This window comes from Gadus morhua, chromosome 9, assembly GCF_902167405.1.
Source record: "Gadus morhua chromosome 9, gadMor3.0, whole genome shotgun sequence".
NCBI classification, from domain to species: Eukaryota; Metazoa; Chordata; class Actinopteri; order Gadiformes; family Gadidae; genus Gadus; species Gadus morhua.
Window position 1 is genome coordinate 23,081,073 of NC_044056.1, and position 24,769 is coordinate 23,105,841.

The 24,769-nt window shown below is 47.0% G+C and overlaps 1 protein-coding gene across 2 annotated transcripts; it reads left to right on the plus strand.

The window, feature by feature from the left end:
• Positions 1–1,853: 1,853 nt before the first annotated feature.
• ano5a (anoctamin 5a) lies at positions 1,854–24,728 on the plus strand. 2 transcript variants are annotated; one of them, XM_030365510.1, is made up of 22 exons: positions 1,858–2,164; positions 4,489–4,556; positions 5,238–5,366; positions 5,763–5,804; positions 8,910–9,017; positions 9,442–9,510; positions 10,736–11,020; positions 12,451–12,561; positions 12,751–12,866; positions 13,143–13,277; positions 13,641–13,746; positions 13,844–13,904; positions 14,355–14,506; positions 15,305–15,379; positions 15,847–16,075; positions 16,574–16,743; positions 16,924–17,021; positions 17,155–17,285; positions 17,517–17,722; positions 19,766–19,965; positions 20,421–20,526; positions 22,640–24,728. In XM_030365510.1, exons 1-22 carry the CDS (start codon positions 2,095–2,097, stop codon positions 22,868–22,870), a joined length of 2,898 nt encoding a protein of 965 aa, XP_030221370.1. In that variant the 5' UTR covers positions 1,858–2,094; the 3' UTR covers positions 22,871–24,728. The 2 variants fall into 2 exon arrangements, with proteins under 2 accessions (XP_030221372.1, XP_030221370.1); XM_030365512.1 differs by lacking the exons at positions 5,238–5,366; positions 5,763–5,804 and having other exon boundaries at positions 1,854–2,164.
• The last annotated feature ends 41 nt before the right edge of the window (positions 24,729–24,769 follow it).

A 24,769-nucleotide genomic window follows, 5' to 3' on the forward strand; every position in this document is an offset into this window, starting at 1 on the left:
CGTAAGGTTTATGAATGCACACAGTTGCTTGCTCTTTGTTTCAAAACTACTCGCAAAGCAGGGCCGCAAAGCAGGGCCCAAAAATATCCTACTTAGGGCCCCTAGGTGTACACTGCCCTGCTTCTACAGGATCACCTTAAACTGGAATCCTAAATCAACATGAACAATTACAAATGCAGGATTAAGGACTATTTAACCACAAACTGTAAATGTCCGGATACTGAGCACTGACTTACTGACAAATGGAATTTATGCTTTACTTTGATTTGTGTTATTGTGTTTTGTGTCTGGTATTGTGCTTTAAATGTATGTTTGTTTTTTAATGTTAAACGTGATACTTTTATGTTAAGGCTGCCTTCTTGGCTTGGACTCTACATCTCAATTGGAAAATCTCCTGGTAAAGTAATACATATTGACAATTAACTAGTAGGTATGATAATACTAACTACTTGAATCAATAACAAATATAAATATATATTGTATAGTAATCACAATGTAGGCTATAGCCATAAAATGTCATCCCGAGTCTGTATATAGAACACACCATACTCATAATATGTCATCTGTATATAGCTTAACAATAACAGTGAGGTTGATGGTAGTACACTCACAGTACACCAAGTACCAACTGGGCCTGTACTTGAGCCAGTGCCATGAGAGTCCATCACACCCTTCACACAGGATCCATGTTCTCTGGGTTGATGTAAGTAGGGAAAGCACATGGGTGCTGCTTGTGTTCCACCTTGTTATTAGCCATGTCTCCGCTCCCCTCACAGACTCCCCCACGGCAGTGCACACCTACAGGCCCACATGCCCAGAAGCCTGGCATGTAATATAAGGCTGCACAAGCAAACGCGGTCAAGAGAAATGAGCAGCTGTATTTCTGCCCTGCGCCACACCCCGTGAAGAGAGATACGTAATTACAACCAGGGCCTGACTACGTAAACCACTTGAGGGAAACAGGAGGCACTCGCTGCCTGGGACACTAAATATATCCCGGCTGAGACGATGGGCAGGAAAGAGGTGGTTGGAAAATGTGAAGGAAAGGTAATACAGTAAACCAAGACCCCCCCTGAGTCTCGTGTGAGCCAGCTGACAGTGGCAGTTGAGGACATTTCCACCTAGAACAGACCTGGCATGGTTCTGTTCAGGTACTCACAGGGCATGGGGGTATCTGTGGCCTATTGGTTAAGGAGTTGGATCGGGTAACCGGAGGGTGGCTAGTTCGAATCTCAACCGGTTGGTCAAATTTGGAGGGGGGAGTAGTTGTGCAGAACTCTCCTACATCCTCATCCAAGGATGATTTGGACGGGGGGAGAAGTTGTGCAGAACTCTCCTACGTCCCGCTCCTACGCGGTCCCTTGAGCAATGCACCTGAAAAAAACACCTGCTTCCAGTTCACTGCACTCCCCACCCCAGCCTAAGACCACCAACCAGAGCATCACTCCACCTGAGAGCAGGAGCGAATCCAAGCTCCACCTCAGAATATCTGTCTCATGCCTGATCAATAAACACTGTCCCTGCTCCCTATCATCCAAGAAGGGCAGAAATACATCATAAATTATAGCACAACATTTTCAGAAATGTTGAAATGTTGCATGGATTGACTCACAAGTATTTGCTACAGCTCAAAAATATGGATTTATACTGTAGACTGATATTACAAATAAATACTGCTTAGCTAATCGTCTTTAAAAATATAAAATATGCAACTAAATAACATTTTAAATTGTTAAAATATTATGATATATTGTGACAAAACAAAACCACAAATGGAACTTGGAACCTGGAACCCTTACATCTCAAGATGTAACGAAGGCTGTGTGTTCTCCGCCCCTCAGTGACGAAGGAGAGTGGTGCAGTCCGGAGCACTGGGCGTCACTGGCACGGTGGTGGAGCGTATAGTGAACGCTAGGGTACTCGGGAGGAGTGTTGCCAAGTGACCGTGATATTTGCACCCCATCGTGTCCTTGGAAGACACGAATTACTTTGGGACTTTTCTACCCCCTGTGGAGGTGTTGGGAGGTTGAGGAGAGAAACCAGGCTGACCAAGAGCCTCCAGCGCGCCGCGCGTCACCTTGGCGTCTCCGCACCATGAACCGAATAACGGGGAGGACGGGTGACCAAAGTTTAATTGAGATGAGTCCCTCCGATTCTTTTAACGGTGAGTTGGCATTTTAGAAATACTCTCTATGTTGCTTGCTTCAATAATTCAGCAAATATGCCTATAAAAAGCGATAGTTAAAATAGCCCAACTGGTTGGCTCATTAGTCGCCTCCGGTAGCCTTATAAGTTAAGGCTTACAGTTGAATTATTGTTGTATCAATAGCCCACTTCTATACTTTTCCCTAAGGAAGATTTGCGCGTTAAATATATAATAGATAGGCCTATATTGGAAGCCAAGGCTTTTCTGAGTCACATGTTGCGGGACTCAAGTGGAAAACCCCGGTCAGTGGAGGGGGCTCCGGGGGGCTCCAGCAACCCGTCGTCAGGCTCAGAGAGGCGGAATCAGAACACAAAGCTACCGCTGCCTTATATGGATCGACTGGAAAGTAGTCTAAGCGCCACTGGCTTCTCCAGCAAACAGCTTTTATCTTATTAAATTATCTTTCAAATTAAAACAGTGAAAAGAAAATACAAATTCAAGCCCTAGGAATAGCCTATTTTATATAAAGGGAATCGGTTTTAACAAAACAGATTTCAGTCCAACAGACTGAAAAGCAGGCAGGCGCTGTGGGACATAGGTAATGAGGTAATACAGCGTTTAGCTTAGCTTTGAGTTGGGCTTTTAGTCTAAACTAATTCAAACTGAGATTCAGACACACCACACCTCTCAAACTACAGTAAATGTGTATCTCTCCCTCTCATTGACCATTCACTGCCATACAAAGATGTTTGTTTATACTTTATTTGAAAAAAGTTTAAATCATAAGCACTATTATGATGCTATCCGTCCGTATCTATTCGCCCCTTTATTTATCCCCTTTAACTTCCCATCATAATCGTCCTCTGTACTTTCGCTTCCTGTCACAGGAAGGCAGTGCTAAGTGAAACCTGAGACAACTCGACGCCCGAATCGATCCCTATTTAACTAGCTCAAGTCAGGCTGTAAAACTCAGGGCTACCTGCAAAACAAAAGCAGTGTGATGTAGCACGCGAACCATCGGTCATCAGCTGTTTTTCTTATGCTCAAATCTGTTGGGTTGCTACGGACAACGGGAATCCCACCTGGCCCTATGGCCTTCTGCAGATTGATCAGCTGCCGTCCCTGTGGACAAAGGCTCTTCTGTATCTGTGACCAAAGTCTTACTGCGGGCCCGCTCCTCATCAACTTCACTAATCTACTCACACAAGAAGCTTTCTCACTTACTGTGCTAGGCTATTGCCACATGTTGGGGTCCAATCCTTATGGTGCCACTGTAACTGGGTACATTATTTATTCATTCATATCATATTTCATATTTATGTTTTGAATATGACTCCAAAGCATGCAATGCTATATGGTACTTGTACTATACATCTGCTCTATGTATTCAGCATTGTGTTTATCAAGGTTGTGCTTTGCCTGTATATTGCAGGAAACACTTAAAGGAAGCCATTATTCGTTTTGAATAAAGAAATGATCTGCTTTTGTTTCCACTGTGTTTTGCACGGTCAATATGTTTTTTTGGTAGCAGTGTAAATATGCTCTCTGCTGCCTTACACTGCAGTGTAAATATGCTCTTTGCTGCCTTACACTGGTCATTAATTAGAGCCACTGCTGCTCTATGTAAAAGCACATGTTAAGCGACTATAGTCTGGCCCAGTGGAATTGTATGGTGTGAGGCTGGCATGTTTGATCTCCCTTTGTGCGTCCCGGTCGTTTGTTGATGCTATGACGGACAACTTGACAGCCTTGTTCCCTGAATGTATTGTGGGGCATTCTACTTAAGCAACTCCACACTTTTATTATGGTCAATTTGAATGGTCGCTCAGATTTCAATGGTAAATGTTGAAATTAGAAGGAGTCGTTTTTTTTTATATATATTTTCCAGCCTTTTAATAATGTCTTGTGATAGTTTTTCTCATCAAACTCTCTTTCTTAAGTTGTCTTAGGCTGAGTTATCTTACCCTAGGGCCTCTTTCTTAAGTTTTCTAAGGCTAACCCTAGTGAGTCTTTTTTAAGTTGTCGAAGGCTTTACTTTACTTCTTTACTACTACTACTACTACTACTTTACTTGCGCGAGTGACTCTTTCTTAGGTTGTCTAAGGCTAAATTATCTAACCCTAGTGATAGACGGCACCATTTGGTCACATGTCAACACTGGTCTTATCTTTGATCCCTGGCAGCTGTTGATTTGCATTTGCTGAAGACAACCTTTGTTTGTTTCATGGATGTGTCCTAGTTTTCATATCTAGTTTGGCTTGAATAGTTTGTCCCCCTTGCCTTTAAAATGTTTATTATCTTATTCAGATGAGTCATTCATAATGCATGTGTTTGTCTTGCAGATGAGAGCAATGGCCCCCACAACCCCTACACATCTGCCTCAGGATCCTCCCAGCTGGGGCAACAAGGGGTAACTACACACAACCACAGGCCCTTACATTGACAAAGTCACATGATGCCAAAAAATAAACGTCCCCTCCGCTGATTAATAGAGCAATGTATGAATCATACTTTAAGACATTGTCTTCACTTTGAGTGCTTCTACTTTCAGTAAAAGTTAGTTGTAGATTCAATTTGTAAATTGCATCAGGAATCACCAATATCGTGCAGACAAAAAGTTTTGATTCCAGGAACACCACATAAATGTGGACTTTGAATTTCCGATTTCCAGTGACTGACCTCTTCCTAAGCTGTTCGCCGAAAGTACAATCACTACCCAAGACAAGAGCTTCCTGTTTTGGTCCTCACTATCTTCCCTTGTTTCTTAGCAACCAGGATTATATTTTTGGATGTCCAATGGCAGGAAGCTCTCAGTCAAACTGCTGTCATTGGGCAGAATGAATCAGGCTGACAAGAAGTGTGTTTATATCCCACATATCCAACGTATCCCTCCACTGCTAACTTCATGAACGTGACATCGCTTTCTACATACTATTGTTGAAGGCTCTTGAATCCCAGGCTGGTTCCGCTCAGTCCAACTGCTACGCAACAGGAAACAACACGGGAAACAACCTCCCAACTGTCCCTAGGGTCTCCCCCATGAACAATAACCCTGTCCTCTTCTGCTCTCCTGGTGCCTCAAACAAATAAGCTCCCTGCTGTGTGTGTGGAGTCGTGTGAGTCCCTGAACGGCAGCCAGTTCTCCCTGGCCCCCTCAGACCACAGCGACAGCCCCCAGGCCCAGCCCCTCAGCCTGGAGCGCATCAACACCCTGACGGGGGTAAGGCGCATGCACGGGCATGCGCTGTGTGGCCTGTCTGTGTCTCACCGGTCGGTGTGTCATCCATAGTCCTTAGTCCCTTGTCCCCCTTTGGTTCTTGTCACCATATGTTGGTTCTGTAAACTGTACACAAATGCAGTGGGGCGTCATCGGGTTAACCGCTGTCTGGGCTTCGTCTCTTAACGTTGCCGCTAGAAGCCAGCGGTCGTGTGGGTGAAGTTTATTAACGTGGTGACACGGCCCCGGCCTTGTCGCTTGTTTTGTCCTTGTGTACGTGTATTTGTCTGCGACAAGAGTTTTCCCAGAGTCTGGATGAATGTGGGACTGGATGCGGTGGGCCACTGTGTGGGTGGGTAGGGCATACTCCCTCACTGTCCCTTACTGTTTCTTCTGCAGAGCTGGAGAAAGCGGGCACTTTTCCTCAAGTTTCGCGCACGGGTACGGCAGGGTAAACCAGGCCTGTGGTGTGGTGTTAGCTACTGCTGTGCATATGCCTGCCCCCCTGTCTGACAGCCTCTGATTTATGTAGAAGCCAAATTAAAGGAAAGATCTAGAGAGATATTTTTCCAATTCTGTTGGAGGATTACTTTATTACAAAAACGACACACACGTTCGTCAAGTGTTAGCATAAGCATGTTGTTTTCTCTGGTTAGTGGAAACATGTGGGCATGAGATACAGAAGGTGTTGCATTAGAATGGAAAGCAGCTTGCTTGGTTCTCACCTGCGATCGTGTCTCTGTGACTGAGCAGGAGGCGAACACCAGAGGTGTAAAATATAATTGGATGAGGACCGGCAAACACAAACTATTGTGGAAGTCACGGCTGTAACTGTGCAGTGGTTGTGTGTGTGCATGCTTCTGTGTAAATGCAGTCTTAACATGTGGGAAGGAGGCATGTAGCCTTCGGCTGAACTTGGACTGTCGTTAAATGAACACGCATTTTGACTTTGAAGGTTTTCTAAATAAAAGCCTGGTTATTTCGTCATTTAAAGCTTCTAATTTAGGTCCCAAAAAACGCCTAAGAATGCCAAATGACTGCCAGCCGACTGGGTCACAGACCAGTAGGTCGAGTCGTTTATGGCTCTGCTTTTTTAGCTCATTCAAGCTAATCATGAGAGTTGGATGAGAAATGTTAATAAATGTAAAGTAAAGGGAAACATTTCATGTTTCAAAATGTTTGGTCAAATGCTTCAGAAAGGGGATGCATTTACTTGAAAGCTGAACAAGCCAATCCCCATTACATCGGTCGTGTTTCAGAAAGTGAACCCTGGCTTATCGTCCATGTGAACTGTCAGCCACCCTCCTCTAGGGCGTGGCTTCCTGTACGTCTTCCTCCTTTCCCTTCGCCGACCCCAAAATAACATCCTCAAATCAGCGTTCCTCTTTGATCTCCACCCCGCCCCAGCTCTCCTCTCACCCCCATCCCCTCATCTCGTTCTCGGTTGTGAACCCCTCAAACTAGATGAGAGATGTTCATGTACATCGCCCAATACACACCCACTACTTTGGGGTTAGCTGATTGATGTACGGACGTCCCTGGCCTGCGCGGGCCGCACCTCGCGGGGCCGGGGCAGGTCCCAGGAGCTGCAGGGATCCCGTAAGGGAGAGCTATAATTACCCTAAATTAGAGAGAGGCCGGGGCGAGGGCCCAGTAGGAGACAGCAGCTACCATGCCATGTTCAACATGGCTCCCGGTGTTCTGGGGGACACTTTTAGCTCTCTTTCTGTAGTTAGAGGCCTGGTATGATTTGGGACCAGGGATGTATAAAGAGGCCACACGCGTCTGCTCAAAGACCCCCTTTCCCGTTAAACATGGGCGGAGTGGGAGCTGTCGGATTCAGAACATAATTGTAAGCTGCTTCTTGGTGACTCTTAAAGCGTACTGTATGGAACATGCAGGCTGGGAGGGCTGGGTCGGAGTGGTTTTAGATTTACTCAAAGGTTTATGCAGTGATTTCTTTTTTTAAAGTTATCAGTGATCAGTAAATGATCTGTTTCCATGTTCCTGAGTCCCTTCCTTATCATCTTCATCCGTAGTTTTGCTTATTCACTTGTCTCTCGTGCTGTACTGAGGACACAACAGAGAGAGGTATTTGATTCTGTCACAATTTATAGGTTATCTGATTTGGATCTCAGGTTGCATGGAGATATAATATTCCCTGGGGGGAGAATGAGCTCGTGAATTGGCTAAGGTTGGCAGGGGCTATGCTAGCAGTATGCTGATGTCATCTCTAGATGCTCACCCCTCTCTCCCTCTCTGTCTCTCGTTTATTTATTTGTGAGTCTCTCTCTCCCTCTCTACCTTAACTCTCTCTCTCTTCTTAACCAGATTGCTAAGCAAATGAGGGATGTCAGAGGAATGGATGGAGCGTGTCGAGCTAGGAGATGAAGAGAAAGAGAGAGTGAGAGGGAGAGGGAGAGAGGGCAGAGGAGAAGGGCTTGACCAAACTCCCTGGAGAGAGAGAGCGAGGCAATAGGTATCCGGCCACTCTGCAGACGCGCTGTCACACACACTCACACACACAGAGGGAGTTGGCGATGGAGGTAATGTGCTCTTCTTTATCCTTCCCCTTCCCCCTCTGCATAGAGTAAAGCCTTACTCATTGTGAGTGCTTACACCCAGTAAGGCTGGAGCCTTAGTCTCTGGCCATCTCAAAGATCATTCTAGGGCTGCATTCCGGTCTAGTTAGCCACTGTAGCCAGCGAAGGCATTCCTGTCCACGTTGCAGTCGTTATTTTTAGTCCTTGGCAGAACAGCTGTACCGGCCAGTGGCCCCAGACGGTCGCCTCTTCTGCTCTCCGTTGTTCCCTGAAAACACTCCTTTGCTAGACGTGCTCCCACCGCATGGGGTCGGCCTGGCTGGAGAGGCACATGGCGAGGAGAGGGGGGGGGCGGACAATTCAAATGTCTTTGTGTAAACAACAACATTGATTCCAGATAGTGGTGGAAAGCGAGCCGAGCAGAAAGAGGTGGGAGTGGGAGTTGGATGCGCCCTGTCGGGTGCTTTTAGTAATTGAGTGTAGGTGGGAGTCCATGACGTCATCACGACGTGTGCCCATCCCCTTGTTATGGTTCCCTGCTCCCTTATCTATCACACGCTGCCCACCTAGCTTCATCCTGTGCCTCGTACTCCCTGCAATGAACACCATCTCTCTGGTTGCCACTGCTGAGATGTCAGCCTGGTAGTGTGGCGTATTTAAATTAGCTTGAGCTTTGTCAAAGCAAAATGGCCCTGGGCTGTCCTCGGATTAAAGCATTTGCATCGCATGGAATACAGTTTGAATACTTACAGTGAAACCAATGTCCTGACCTCAACACATCAGTTCATGTGTGTTTGTGCAGGATATGTTCCCTAACAACAATGTTTTATGGTACGTATCATGGCCCCCGTCGCATGTGTTGTGCTATCAGCCGATGGCAGGAGAATGGCGTGGTTTGAGTGCCGTGTTCATTTGATTTGAGGGCCATCTTGAGAGCAAGGGTAATCATCTTTTTATGGGTTGACGCTGATGTTGTCGCCTGGTCTGTTTTTCCATCTCCTAGATTGATAAGAGCACGCAGAGTAAAGACTCTGTGTTCTTCCGGGACGGAGTGCGGAGGATTGACTTCATCCTGTCGTACGTGGACGATAAAGATGGAGAAAGGAAGCAGGTGAGGAATGGAAATGCACTTTAATAATGAACGTTAATAATGTTCATTAATAATCTCTTCCAGTTATTTCAGTAGGTGTAATAGAACGGCCTCAGGCTATGTCTGGGTTTGGGGTTGTAAATGAACACTGTTTGTATAGCTCTGTTGTATTGGCCCCGCTGCCCTCCCCTTGGCCACAGCTCTCCACACCCAGAGATCCTCTCACCCAGGTGCCAGAGCTGCATGGTGGGCCTCAGCCACCAGGCAGCTCTTGTTGATTCCTTCAGACACACACTTACCACATCCACAGACAGTCTCTCGCTCCACAACTCACTGTTTCCACAGGAGATGCTCACCTCATAGGCTTGCAGCATGAGTCCCAGTGCTTTGTTGGCAGAAACAGTCTGGATTTTTCAACAATATGTGTATGTTTATTCCTCTGCAGGAAAGGAGAAGGGAGTATGAGGCCAACCTGCAGAAGGCTGGCCTTGAGCTGGAGACTGAGGACAAATCGGTGAGGAGCTCCCCTGTACTGTTGTGTCTTCTCATTGGAATGCGCATTCTCATTGGAATGCGCATTCCTAGGACGTTGTTGTTCTGGTTTCTCTGTTTGTATTAAAATACTAGCTGTTGCCTTCTTATGGGATGGTACAAAACACAAACTGTACACCCCTGGACAACCTCTTAAAGGTCCCATGTCATGAAAATCACTTCATGGTTTTCTTTAAGACAGATTTCTTTAGGGTTTTCTAACATTAATATGAGTTCCCCTAGCCTGCCTATGGTCCCGCAGTGGCTAGAAATGGCGTAATGGTGTAAATCAATGGTGTAAATCTAGCACGTATCCTGCTCCGGCTTTGAAAAAATTAAAGGTCAGACGCGCAGATTTGGAATTTGGCCCCATATGTTGTCAAAAGGGGCCAGGTTACCCCTTTCTCTGCTTTGCCCGCCCAGAGAATTTGGCCCGACAATGAGCTACGACAGTACGAGAGCCACATGTGTGTGTGTGTGAATACACACACTGTAACGAAAGTGTTGTACACTTCTTTATTATTTGGATAACACCAACCTTCTGCTGTTAGTGTTATGGCGCATGGTGAAAAGACTAGACTGCGTCGGATTCTCTGAGGTCTCTGGTACTTCCAAAACGAGACTCGTAGTGGGGGTTGTCTCGGCCATGGTTGAGAAGGAATTGGGGGAAAGGAACTTTGGCTTTGACACCCTGAAGTCCAGATTGAACTGCAACATGGAGGAGAAAGGGATTATCTTTTTGATCCGGAGGCGCACACAGCTTTGGGAAAGCTCATTGTGTGACTGGCTCGTAGTGGCTGTAATTCTGCAGCACGGCTGAATTTCTTGACCGTCTTCAAGTTCTGTATTAGGGACCCACTAACACCTATATAAAAGCATCCATAAAGTAGCATGCCATGGGACCTTTAAACCAACACATTGTGTTGGATGGGGAGGACAGCTTGACCTGATTTAGCTCTTGCTACTTTATGAACTGTAGCTGAACTAAACACCTGTGGGTTGATTAAAGATCATCTAACAATGAATGATAATCAGTGAATCATCATTTACTCTACAAAGCCCTGTGCACATGATCCAACTGCTGTACCTCCTCCTTCCTCTCTCTCTCTCTCTCTCTCTCTCTCTCTCTCTCTCTCTCTCTCTCTCTCTCTCTCTCTCTCTCTCTCTCTCTCTCTCTCTCTCTCTCTCTCTCTCTCTCTCTCTCCCAGGAGTCGGACGACGGGAAGACCTTCTTCCTGAAGATCCACGCTCCCTGGGAGGTGCTGGCCACCTATGCCGATGTGCTAAAGATCAAGGTTCCCTTCAAGGCCAACGACATCCCGGACCACAGCCAGATCCCTATGAACTGGCTGTCCACGCCGTTCCGCCTGCCCGACCTCGTCATGCACCCTGAGCCCGACTACTTCACCGCGCCCTTCGACAAGGATAAGGCCGACTTCTTCCTCATCGACGACAAGGACACCTTCTTCTCCCCATCGACCCGCAACAGAATAGTGAGCGCCCCTCCCCCGTCTGACCCCCGGTCCACTCTGTGGTCCTGGAGACAGGGATATCCACTGCCGCTCAACTAGTTTGGTCATATTAATAAAACCACTTTTTATACAATTATAATATAATAATAATAGTTTTGTAGAACAAATTACTTTTTTCAGCTTGATTTTTTATGACTTTTCCTAAATCTATGGGGTAAACATGGCAAACAGGAAAATAAGAAATAGTCCTGTACACATTTTGTACACATCGGTGCTGCTGTTGACCGCTAGCACCCCTAGCATACCCTAATTCCTATCTAGTTTTTGTTGTGTTGGATGATACCAAGGGCTCCTACAGGTTCATTTCTGTGTGTGTGTGTGTGTGTGTGTGTGTGTGTGTGTGTGTGTGTGTGTGTGTGTGTGTGTGTGTGTGTGTGTGTGTGTGTGTGTGTGTGTGTGTGTGTGTGTGTGTGTGTGTGTGTGTGTGTGTGTGTGTGTGATCCCCAGTTACAAGACAGGGTCAACTGACTGCATCTAAATGGTTCCAGGCCTCACCAGATATGCTAGCAGCAGTCATATACAAGACAATCTGCATTTTAACCATATAATATTAATATAATAATAAAATATAATAATAAAATATAATAATATTTGAATATCAACATAAAGCCCTAGCAACAACAAAACATAATATGTTTTTCATTTTAGGTCAAAGAATGATATTGTACAGTGATTTGCATATTTCACAAAAGTCAAATACAATTAATACTTTATGCATAAGGGGAGGTTGGGGGCAGTCATGTATTATTCAATGGGCTATTATGATGGTCAGTAGAAAGGCTGAATGAAGCTGAGAGAGAAACTTGGTTAAGACTTTCAGTTACAATTTTCTGCATGTTTAAATTGCTGGGGTCAAATTGATCCCAAACATCACAGCTGTATGTTTATTTGAACATAATAGGAGAGTTAACTGGAAACAAAATGTTTTGGGAATTCATATTTAAACTAGAAAATATCATGAATACTTGGCCTTACTGGCCTTACTAGTTCATCCCAAAGACTATAGTTGATCCGAAATTGTCCTTGGAGAACAATTGACCGTATGAATTCGACATCCTTTCCCTCATACCAACAACTCCTCCTCCTCCTCCTCTTCCCCCTCCCCCTCCTCCCCCTCCTCCCCCTCCTCCTCCCCCTCCTCCTCCTCACCTTCTCCCTCCTCCTCCCCCAACCTCTCCCTCCCCCCCCTTCCTCCTCTTCCCCCTCCCCCTCCTCCCCCTCCTCCCCCTCCTCCTCCTCACCTTCTCCCTCCTCCTCCCCCAACCTCTCCCTCCCCCCCCCCTTCCTCCTCTTCCTCCCCCCTCCTCTTCCCCCTCCTCCTCCTCACCTTCCCCCTCCTCCTCCTTTTCCTCCCTCCCCCCCTCCTCCTCCCCCTCCTCCTCCTCCCCCAGGTCTTCTACATCCTGGCCCGTTGCCCCTACACCACAGAGGACAAGCAGAAGAAGGGCATCAAGCGGCTGCTCAGCAACGGGACCTACTCCTCGGCCTTCCCTCTGCACGACGTAAGCCCGTTACAACGCCGACAACCAATATCATCTGCAGAATCCATGCCCTGAATGCTGTGTTCGGATGACGATGCGGATGATGATGATAGTGATGATGATGATGATGACGATGAGGATGATGATGATGGCGATGATGATGATGATGATGATGATGATGATGGCGATGATGTTGTGACCTCTGTGCAGTCCAGATACTATAAGAAGTCGAGGGATCCTAACTGTGAAAGTGAGCGCTTCAGCCTCTACAAGCACTGGGCCACGTTCCTGTGCTTCTTCAAGGAGCAGCCCCTCAACCTCATCCGGTAGATGCCCAACAACACTCACTCGTACCTGTGTCCTGTTGTTCATGTCCTTATGGCCATTGTTCATTGGGTTGGATATACACTTTCCATAATACTTAAACTCACTCATTATTTTGATGCACATTTTAGCATTGCTGTTTACGGTGGTTTTGGATTACATTTTATTTGCCAAGATGCGGTTGAAGTAAATAAACGGTATTTACACACAATCATTGGTGTTATTAATATTATGTATGAACCAACACCACTAATTGTATTGCTCTCCGCTGCTCACAGGAAGTATTATGGAGAGAAGATCGGGATCTACTTCGCCTGGCTGGGCTTCTACACGGAGATGCTGTCCTTCGCGGCGGTGGTTGGGCTCATCTGCTTCCTGTACGGCCTGATGACCTATGAGGAGAACGAGTGGAGGTCCGTCCCCTGGAGATCCATGTTCACCCCTCAGCTACGAAGCTTCAGCAGTGCAAGACTGTGCTATGTGATCGTGTCTATCTTTAAAACACTGCCTTGTTTTCATATTTTTGTAAAACAATATGATAAAAATGTACATTATGTATATATATACACTGCCCTTCAAACCTTTGCGGTCACCCAGACAATTTCATGTTTTCCATGAAAACTCACACTTTTATACAACAGATTTCAGCTGTGTTAACATAGTTGCACAAGGGTTTTCTAATCATCAATTAGCCTTTTAACACGTTCATTTCTTAGTGACCCCAAACTTTTGAACGGTAGTGTATAATTTCACCTTTGTTACTATTTCCTATGCAGTAAAGAGATATGTGATGAAAACATCGGAGGCCAGATTATTATGTGTCCGCTGTGCGACAAGAAGTGTGGATACTGGAAGCTCAACTCGACATGTAGTTCCTCCTGGGTGAGTCACAGTCCTATTGATACACCAACATAATGTTCCTCTCTTTAAACACTCTTTGACTTTCAATAATCATTACTCTAATGTGCTTCTCTTTCAGCAATCGCACCTATTTGACAACGTAGGGACGGTGTTCTTTGCCATATTCATGGGGATCTGGGGTGAGTAGTCACTCGTGAGGCAGCGTTCTATAGCTAAACAGCGCCACCCAGTGGTCAGGCAATGAAAACGATTAAATTGTACCGTCATAGCCCAACCCTTTTTGTGGCTTGTAACAGCAGGTATTTCGATTACTTAACCTCAAAAGAACTCACAACCAGAGTACAGTAATAATAGTAAAATGTATTAATTCAAAGGCATACTTTTTACGCGGGCCAGAATTTTGCTGTGGAAGTCCTACCTTTTTACGTTGGCCAACTAGATGAATGTATACAGTTTTCATCCCCTTGGGGATATGAAGGCGTTACACGTGTTGAGCAGCTGCAAACATAAAAAACGACTACAATTATATTTATATAAATAATAGAACCTTAATAGTTGATTATATTTGACAATGTGATAAGCGGCCCAAGTAACTGGTCTTGCGGTCTGCCCCCGTTGGCCCCCTGCAGTCACTCTGTTCCTGGAGTTCTGGAAGCGGCGTCAGGCCCGGCTGGAGTACGAGTGGGACCTGGTGGACTTTGAGGAGGAGCAGCAGCAGCTCCAGCTCAGACCGGAGTACGAGACCAAGTGCACCAACAAGCGCCTCAACCACATCACGCAGGTGCTTGTGTTCCCATGGTTACCATGACCCAGACCGCGCTCCGCGCTGAACCTTTTGTCACGTCCTCCTCTGCGCTGGTCGTTGGGGTCTGGAGTTCTAGAGGGGAGGATCCAGGCCGACTCTTCAGTACTGATTTGTTTAATCAGCGTCCTGGAGGATTTCAGTTTTCTGTATAGTTCATTCACCGGCCTCAAAGGAGCCTCAATCATGGATGTTGGATTTATTATATAATTTCTTAAAATGAAATACCTTATAGACTATGCATCAATTATTTTTAAATGAGCAATTATAAAGGGGTATGGGACCATATCCCCCCCCCCCCCCCCCCGCTCTAGGAGATGGAGTTAGTTCTAGAGCGGACCACTGCTGATCTAGTGGGCCAGATGCTGCTCTGCTGGGCCAGCATTCTCTTGTGGGTAAGGCAGGATCAGCACCCCCTGAATGCTCTGGTCCTGAACGTCGGGCCTTGCGCCGCAGTGCACCAACGCTTGTGTGGAGAAAGTATAATAACCTAAAGAAGAGCGTTCTGGAAAATACTTCAGAGTCAGAGTGCCCCAGCCGGCCCTGAAGTAGAGCATTCTGGAAAATACTCATATTTGGAATGCCCCAGCAGGCTCTTTGCCCCGCAGTGACCTATTGACCCTGCAGGAGCAAACCTCTTCCCGATCTCGGATCAGGGCTGAACCCTGCTCTGCCTCCGGGGTGAAGCTCTGGTTTCTAAACCTGTGCTCTCTTTTCAGCATAACAACCAGTGCAATGGCTCATAACTTCTCCATGCTTTGCTTGGTCGCTCTGTAGGAGATGGAGCCCTACTTACCCGTAACAAGCAAATGTGCTCGCACGTGCCTGTCTGGAGCCACCGTCCTGTTCTGGGTGAGCATGTGTCTCTATCACCTTTCATGTCATTTCAAGAATAGCTTTTCAGTATCAGCCACCAAATATGTTTTTACGATATACAGTGATTCAATGAATCTATGATGTGAACAAACATCGTTATCCCCATCACAGTGCACTATGGTCCCTGTGACTATTAGAATTTAAAATATTGAAATATCATATTAACATACAGTATGTTAAAACTAGATTAACAGATGTATGAATTGGTGCTCAGGGAGTTTGTGTGGTTTCTGACCGCATGACCGTAATCTAATGTGTTCCAGTTGGCATTAAACCAGTGTGCGTGTGTGTATGTGTGCATGTGACACATGCATGCAGCACATATGATAACACCAAAGAAGAGCCGGCCTCCCACTGATGCTCTTCTACTGCGCCACAGAGCTACTGAGTTCCTCACGTCTCCCCCGTCCCCGTCCACCTCCCACCCCCCCGCCGCTCCCCAGATCTCGCTCATCATCGCCTGCATCATCGGGGTGATCGCCTACCGCCTGGCGGTGTACGCGGCCTTCGCCAGCATCATGAAGGACAGCCCCACCAACAACCTGCACATGGTGGGCTCCCTCATCACGCCGCAGCTCGCCACCTCCGTCACCGCCTCCTGCATCAACTTCGTCATCATCATGATCCTCAACCTCATGTACGAGCGGGTGGCCATCTGGATCACCGACATGGGTGAGGGGGCCCGTTGAGACCGGGGACGGCAGTAGCTCAGGAGGTAGAGCGGCTTGGCTGGTAACCGGAAGGTCGCTATTTAGATCCCCGGCACCTCCTAGCTGAGTGTCGAGGTGTCCTCCAGCCTCACCCTGACTGTTCCTGACGAGCTGGCTGTCGCCCTGCGTGGTTCTCTCCGCCGTCGGTGTGTTAATGTGTGAATGTATGGTTGTAAGTCGCTTTGGATGTTAATGTTAATGTCCCCTCAATGTTAATGTAACTTAACTTTCTTTATCATATTTTGGAATTTGTTTTAGTTTTTTATGTGCTCTGGCAATAAAAATGTACATCATGTACATGTACAAAAATAAAGCTCTTTGATTTAATGAAATGTAATTGACGGAGCGAAAGATGTGAAGGGAAATGCTTCTGCTTAAGGGCGGTTCTCCAGTAGTTCAGGAGTGACAGAGTCGCAGTCTGCCGCTGGTCATTTACCTGTTGTCTTGATGTGCGTCGCAGAGATCCCCAAGACCCACCTGGAGTACGAGAACAAGCTAACGGTGAAGATGTTCCTCTTCCAATTCGTCAACTACTACTCGTCCTGCTTCTACGTGGCTTTCTTCAAGGGCAAGTTTGTGGGCCACCCTGGAGATTATGTCTACATGTTCGGCAAGCTGAGAAATGAAGAGGTATCTATCTAATCTACCTGTCTGTTTGTCTGTCTATCTGCCTATCTGTCTTTCTGTCTGCTGTATCCATCTATGTCTGTATGACTCTCTGTGTCTCTGTGTCTCTCTTTCTGGGCTCTTATTACATTTTGCACGTCACACAAGGTATTGTAACGGTACTGCCCCCCGGTGTGTTTGCAGTGCGACCCAGGTGGCTGTCTGATCGAGCTGACCACACAACTCGTTATCGTGATGACCGGGAAACAGGTGTGGGGCAACATCCAGGAAGCCCTGGTCCCGTAAGTACCGCCTCTGTCCTCCACATCCTCCCTCACTGTGTGCAGGCATCCCCTCCCTGCCTAGACCGCCCCCTAGTGGCGGACACTGGAAGGCATGGGTTGGATCCGTCTATGGGTGTGTGTCGCCCTGCAGGTGGCTGATGAACTGGTGGGGCAGCCGCAAGGCTCGTAACCACCCGGAGAGCCTGTACTGCCGCTGGGAGCAGGACCACGACCTGCAGGGCTTCGGCCAGCTGGGGCTGTTCTATGAGTACCTGGAGATGGGTGAGCGTTCACAAGCCGCCACGTCACGGCCCCTCCCGCTAGGGGTCGTAGTGTGTTGATGTACAGAACAGAGAGGAAGGGAGTGTTCGATATGGTTGAACATAGACCCCCACTTTGTCTTGTCTAATCTCTCTCTCTCTCTCTCTCTCTCTCTCTCTCTCTCTCTCTCTCTCTCTCTCTCTCTCTCTCTCTCTCTCTCTCTCTCTCTCTCTCTCTCTCTCTCTCTCATAGTGATCCAGTTTGGGTTCATCACTCTGTTTGTGGCCTCCTTCCCACTCGCCCCCCTGCTGGCGTTGTTCAACAACATCATTGAGGTGCGCGTGGACGCGTGGAAGTTCACCACCCAGTTCAGGAGGCCCGTGGCGTCCAAGGCCCACAGCATCGGGGCATGGCAAGAGATCCTCAACGGGGTGGCGGTCCTGTCCGTGGTCACCAACGTGAGGAGACTCTCTCTGTAGTAACAGGGTGTCCGCGGAGGTCTTAAAAGTCTTAAAAAGTCTTAAATTCATTTTTCTAAATTTAAGGCCTTAAAAAGTCTTAAATTCGTCAAAAATGTCATATGCTGGTCTTAAATTTATAACTCGGAGGTCTTAAATTTGTCGGGGCAGGGTTATTTAATTTTTTTTTTTTCTCGCGGGACTTTTCGGGAAGGAGATGTACGAGGGGCTACTTTCTTGCTAGCTGCATATATAAACGGATGTCTGCGCGCTTGCTAGCTAGTCTGCAACAATGGGTAAATGCAAGTTCAACGTCAGTTGGCTGGAAGACGTCCGTTTCCGATGTTGGCTAGCGTCCGTTGCCAACCCAGAACAGGCCAGATGCATTCCGTGCAAAAGTAGCCTACATTCAAGCTCGGCACCATGGGGATTAAGGCTGTCGTCAGCCATATGCAGAGCCAAAAACATAAAACCTCTGCCAGGAGCCACACACAGACCCCAGCCATTTCTACGTTTTGCATCTCTGCCCCGGCGCCACCGCCGCAGACGGTCCGCGCTGCTAGCACTGACCTGTGGGTAGCATTTGGTGCGACACCAACACTGAAAGCGGAGGTGTTGTGGATTCTAAACACAGTGGTCAAGCACCAGTCCTACAACTCGAATGAGGGGATAGGAGATCTCTTCGGTTTGATGTTCCCTGACTCTCAAATCGCGAGCACCTTTACTGCTGGAAGGGACAAAACGGCGTATATAACTCACTTCGGACCAGCGCCTTTCATCCGAAACGAGCGAATCTGCAGCGTCTACAAGGCTTTTGTTTTGATATTTGAGACGTTGAACCACGCCACTAAAAGCAAGCAACTTGACGTGCACGTCCGATATTGGGTCAGAGATCGAGTGCATTCCCGGTACTTGGGCTCGTAATTCATGGGGCCCCACATATATGGGGGTAAAAGGGATGATGATACATAATATTTTTTAGACAATATGCAGAATCTTTTCACTTACGAATGAACACGGTCGGCTATTTTTGCCAGCACGCTACCCTAGCCATATTATGGGGAACCGTGTTTCCCTTGGCTGTGATTTGAACTTTGAATTCCTCGTAGGAGTTCATAATAATACATTGCTCGCCTTGGATGAAATACACCGCTCTTGCGCGATTTATTTTGCATAAGGGTGAGTCAAATGACGAGAGAAACGCCCCTTTTTATGTGAACGCGCATTGAACCTAAAGCGGAAAACCTGATTCAACTAATTGAATCTAAAGTGAGCGTCGTGGTACCATTTAACTGTGATTGCGAGTTGCGGCTCTGTCGAGCCAGGTTTTCCCAAGAAAGCCTGGGTATGTTCAACGAGGTTCATGGTATACCCCCCAGGTCTTACTGAAGGCATTTATTTAATGGTGAAAATATTATTAATCAGTGGCGTAAATATCGACGGTGCAACCGGTGCAGCTGCCCGGGGGCCCAGACGCTGTCACCCCCCTCTCAACAACTTACAACTTGGGTGCACCATGAATACGTGCTGGTGCACCCAAATTAAAAATGTAGGCGCACCAGTGCACCCAAGGAAAAAGTTAGTCTGGAGCCCTGGAGTATCACTTTATGTTCAATAAACAGACAGAAAGTAAACTTGAATGAGTCTCATTGAGTGACGCACATGCTATGCTTGGGTTGTAATACAGCGGGATCCCCCCCACCATCGCGGGTTTAAGGTCTTAAATTTCATTCAAGGTGGTATTAAAAAGGTCTTAAAAAGTCTTAAATTTGACTTGCTGAAACCTGCAGATACCCTGAGTAACCTATCTGCTGCTCGGTGTTAGTGTGAGCAGTCATTCTCTGATGTTGTTCTCTAAGCTGTCGATGCAGCTGTCATAATATTACCAAAGAATCTGAGGACATCCAATAAGACCCCAGCAGGTGAAAGGTTAACCCTGGTCCATCCGGTCTTCGACCGGAGCTTATGATGACATGTCCCCAGGTTCATCCTGATGCTCACCCTTCACCCTCTGCCTGCTCTTCTCTCACCCTCTCACCTCAGGCGTTCATCGTGGCTTTCACCTCGGACATGATCCCTCGGCTGGTGTACATGTACGCCTACCAGACCAACGGGCAGCTGAGCATGAAGGGCTACATCAACGACAGCCTCTCTATCTTCAGCATCGACCAGATCCCCGCGGAAAGCCGGCCAGAGCCAGGGGAGAACCCCGCCTGGTTCAACAGCTCCATCACCACCTGCAGGTGGGCGGGGTGGGGGGGGGATGGCGATGCATATGTGTGTGTATGTGTGTGCATGTTCGTGTGGGTTGGTGTGGGTGTTGGGGTGGGGGTGCGTGTGTGTGTGTGTGTGTGTGTGTGTGTGTGTGTGTGTGTGTGTGTGTGTGTGTGTGTGTGTGTGTGTGTGTGTGTGTGTGTGTGTGTGTGTGTGTGTGTGTGTGCAGGTGAGCTCATGTGTGTAAGCAAACACATTGCATTGCATATATGCGTGTATGTGTGCGTAAGTCATTCTCCCCTTCATTGATAGCAAAGTTTTACATTTTTAGAATGAACCGTTACAACATCTGCACCAAAGCGCTTATTGAACAAATTAAAGGCATAAAAGGATTCCTGGTGAAATATAAGTGATACAGCGGTGACACGAGGGCGTGTTAGGCTCCAATGCTGCAGGTCCCTCACAGCTGGTTGTGTGTCTCCAGGTACCGAGACTACCGCTACCCCCCCGGCCACGGGCAGGAGTACAAGCACACCATGCAGTTCTGGCACATCCTGGCCGCCAAGCTGGCCTTCATCATCATCATGGAGGTAACCCCGGGCCTTCACTGGCTCCCTCGGTACACAGGGAACACAGTGGTCGTGGTACCACTTCTCCCTCCAACACTATGGTCAACACAGCTATGTTACGCCCAGTAAACACTGAGCAGAGGCAATAGGCCTTCGTCACTCCATCTCTTTCATCCCCCCTCCCTCTCTGTCTTCACTCCCCTGTCCATAAAGGTGCGTTCACACCAAAAATGAAGGCGAGTTGGGAATACATACAAAGTCAATGCAAAGATGCAAATACATGCAAATGTTGGACCAATGGATGAGCGGCGCGAAACAAACAACCTGGTTCACAAGGATGTAACTCGCACAAAAACTTGACAGACCTTGGTTACCACCAGGCTAACCAGCTGAGCGTGGTTTTCACTAGACTAACTAGCTGACTGTGATTTACACCAGGCTAACGTAGGATGACCAGACTTCCCAGTTTTTCCGGGACAGTCCCGATTTTGAGTTGCTTGTCCCGAGTCCCGACCAAAGCCTGTCGGGACGCAAAAAATGTCCCGTGCCGTGTTCCAATACCCGTACTTCCATGAGTATACTTAAAGGAAGTACACTATCTGCACTATCCGTACTCACTTGAGTACGCTAATTTTTTAGATTAGCGTGCCGCCGTGGCTCCTCTCCCCCAATAAACATCCCGCTTTGAACGGTGAACTCTTTACGCCTAGCAGCTATAAAAACTATAAAAACTTCAAAAATGACTATTAATGCAGGCTATGTGGAAAATGCGCCGACTTTGGCCCAGCCTGGCTCCGCCTCTTCCGCTACGTAGCTAAGATGGCTGCCGTTGAGTACGGGGAGTGTCCTTCAATCCACACTTCACGATTAGCCCGTTTTGAGTACGGCATCCGGGTCCTTGAAGTATACTTCATTTCACCGGATCTGAATTGGAACGTACTGTGTACTCAAATTGTGAGTACGCAGTATGGACAGTACGGGTATTGGAACACGGCCCCGGTTTCCACCAACCACTAAGAAATGTCCCCTTTTGTCCGTGATTACATAGCAAACGTGGTCTTAGTATAGCCCGATCATTAACTAAAAACGACATAGAAACATTAAAGCATCCAGCATATGATTTCAACAATGTGTGAGGGCATAAGCAACAGGGATGGTCGCAGTCGCACAATGGATTGATCATGGAAACCAATGGACGAGTGCTGGGTGGAGAAATTTGCGCATTTCAGATGCAGGGAGATTCCGTACAAAAACATATGTCTTATTTGTCAGTTTGCCGTGTGTCTGCCTGGCACTAATGCTCTTGTTGAGCGGATCTTTCCATAATGAACGATACTTGGACCGACGAGAGGAACCGCATGACCGTTCCAACCTTAAAGGCGTGGCTTGTTAAACAGGTCAATTTTTATGACACCTCTCTGCAATTCCACAACAGCAGGCTATCAGCAAACATCGATTTTGGAGCAAATCCACTACTCAAACAAATATGTGTACGTTTATGAGGGTTTGAATCTACTCTATGAGGTTGAAGTCTCTCACACACACACACACACACACACACACACACACACACACACACACACACACACACACACACACACACACACACACTACATTGCTCTGTTCAAAACTTTCTGAAACTTCAGGCTAGTTCATAAAAATATATAGTCCCACACGACACTCCCTCACTGTCTTTTCATATTTACTTTTAGATGTGTATATAGGCCTAAATAATAAAGCAGGTCTGTATGTGCAGTGGAAGCTTGTCCAGGCTCTGCAAGTCAGGATGTAGGCTATGAATCTGAACACATTTTTAGAAAGTGGCCATCCCCAAAATCCACCTTAATAACAGGAAATCACATCTACCAAATCAAATCCCTGACTGCGCCCGACCCACAAATTGAATCACCAGCCGCCACTGGTCCTACGTGTTGAAATATAGCCTAATGTCTGCGTCTGTGATCTTACATGCACACGTACTACGGTCATGCGGAAAGTGTCCCGGTTTTAGTTTCAGGAAATCTGGTAACCCTCAGCTAACCGTCTCAGTGTGGTTTACAACAGGCTAACTAGCTGAGCGTGGTCTACATCAGGCTAACCAGCAGACACAGTCACTGTACCCCTCTCTCCTCAGCATGTGGTCTTCCTGGTAAAGTACTTTGTGGCCTGGCTGATCCCGGACGTCCCGTCGGAGGTGAAGGCGCGCGTGAAGCGGGAGCGCTACCTGGTGCAGGAGTACCTCCACAACTACGAGGTGGAGAAGCTCAAGGACCAGCTGACCTGCAACACCTACAACGACTGCACCTGCCCCCCCATGATCTACCCCTCGCTGCCCACCCACGAGGTGCTCTCTGAGTGCCTCTAGCAAACAAGTGTGTGTGTGTGCGTGTGTGTGTGGTCTCCTCACACCACACCGCCACCCCGCCCTCACCCTGTTGATTAAAAGAGCCCTGCTAGTCGTGCCTGTACTTTATCATGTTTCACAAGGCCACAACTTCACTTTAAGAGCTAGAAGAGTGCAGTAGTTGGGGAGGATTAGGGGTAGAGGTGCAGCCAATGGGCTGAGGGCAACACAGTTTGCATGCATTTGGCTGCCGGCTAGAGCCTCAGTATACTTGACGTTACACTTGGGACGGCGTCCCGATGCTGAGAATTGTTTTTAACTCAAAGGGAATCAAAGATGAAATGCTGTATGACACTGTCAGAGCCAGGGCAGCTTGTTCACTGCTGTTTAACACACACTATTTATTTGCCACTATGAAGTGCCACTGTCACTAACCAAAGAGCGAAGGGGTCAGTTGAAATGATATTGACATATTGGGCGAGAGCAATTTCTTTTCGTTTATCAGTTCTTGTTTTTCCTCCTGAGGGTTGAGGGAGTATAGTTCTATGCCTTGCTTTGCTACCTGCTTTGTTGTGTCCACACAAGCCTTATCTCAGTGACTTGAAACCAGCGAGGATGGATCACAGTATTATGTTATTATGTATTTCTATGCATCCTGTCAATCCTTCCCTCCCTCCTCCCCCCCACCCTCTCCTCCCTCCCGGCCCTCCATCCACCCTCCTCCCCTCCCCCTCCCTCCCTCTCTCCCATCTCAGACTCTCCACCTTATGTGTTGAGTGTGAGCCTGTGCGGGGGGAGTTGCCATGGATCGGGCCCGCCTCTGCCTCTGCCCTCTTACTCCACCCACTGTTCCCAGCAGTGTGATGCTCTAACCTGTTCAGTGGGCCGGCGCGACCCTGTTGACTGTTCACACTGAGAGGTGTTCCTGGAGATGAGAGACTTGAGCGATGGAGCGAAGGGATCCATTTTTAATGTGCTTCTGTTGACCAATAGCTGGAAGGCTAATGAAAGCCAGCCCCGCTCAATCGTTGGAGGGCTGTTTGTCTTTGGCCATACAAAGCGCTTCGGTCCTCACCTAGCTGTTTTGTTCTTTTGCCTACGAATCAGATTGCCACACCGTCGATGTGATGAGTATACATTCGCTTTTGATCTATTGTTTTGCACAAAGCACTTAATGAAACAAGAACAAACGTGGCCTAAACACATGTGTGTAATCCCACACTACATATATAGGGCTTTGTAGCATTAGTGTCAAGGTGATCGCATCCCTGGTTTGATTGGGGCAGCTGGGATGCAATAGTAGTGGGATATAGTTAGACCATGCTTTCATTTCTGATGCTTACTTTTGAACGTAGATCGATAACTACACAACAAATAAATAAAAAGCATGTCAAATAGTGAACTCTGTTTCAACATTATATGAAGGATATTCATCATGTATATTATAGGTACATAAGTTATGCAAGACTTTTAATTTAAATGAAAGAACGTTTCATGAGTCCCCCTGTCTGAGAGCCACAGGGAGGTGGTAGCTTTGTGTATTGCTGATCTTCTAAAGTTTGCCTTTTTATACCTTATTCTATTCTTGAATAATGCCTGTCGATGCCTTAATGCCTCTTTCACTGTTCTTTGTGATTTATATATAATTTTCTTCCACTCTACAGCTGTGCCTTGCATTTCTTTTCTTCCTAAGCTTGAGTCGTTATACTTATTTCATATATTTACTGTATGGAGAAAAGAAAAACAACAATGTATTAAAAGTTGTGAAGTTGGGGGTTTGTTTCAATTTATTCTCTAATTTTTATACACTGCATTGTGCTACGAATTAGTTCTCCTGTCAAGAATTTACAATCTACAATAAAGAACTAGTTCAAATGTGCTGCGTGTCACTGGGTGTTTTATTAAATCAATTGTATGTTG

Excerpts from the sequence above, each read along its gene's own strand:
- ano5a (XM_030365510.1), top strand. The coding sequence starts at position 2,095 with ATGAACCGAATAACGGGGAGGACGGGTGACCAAAGTTTAATTGAGATG. Across the intron at positions 16,744-16,923 it reads GCAAGCTGAGAAATGAAGAG|TGCGACCCAGGTGGCTGTCT; the intron begins GTATCTATCTAA and ends GTGTGTTTGCAG. Across the intron at positions 17,022-17,154 it reads ATCCAGGAAGCCCTGGTCCC|GTGGCTGATGAACTGGTGGG; the intron begins GTAAGTACCGCC and ends GTCGCCCTGCAG.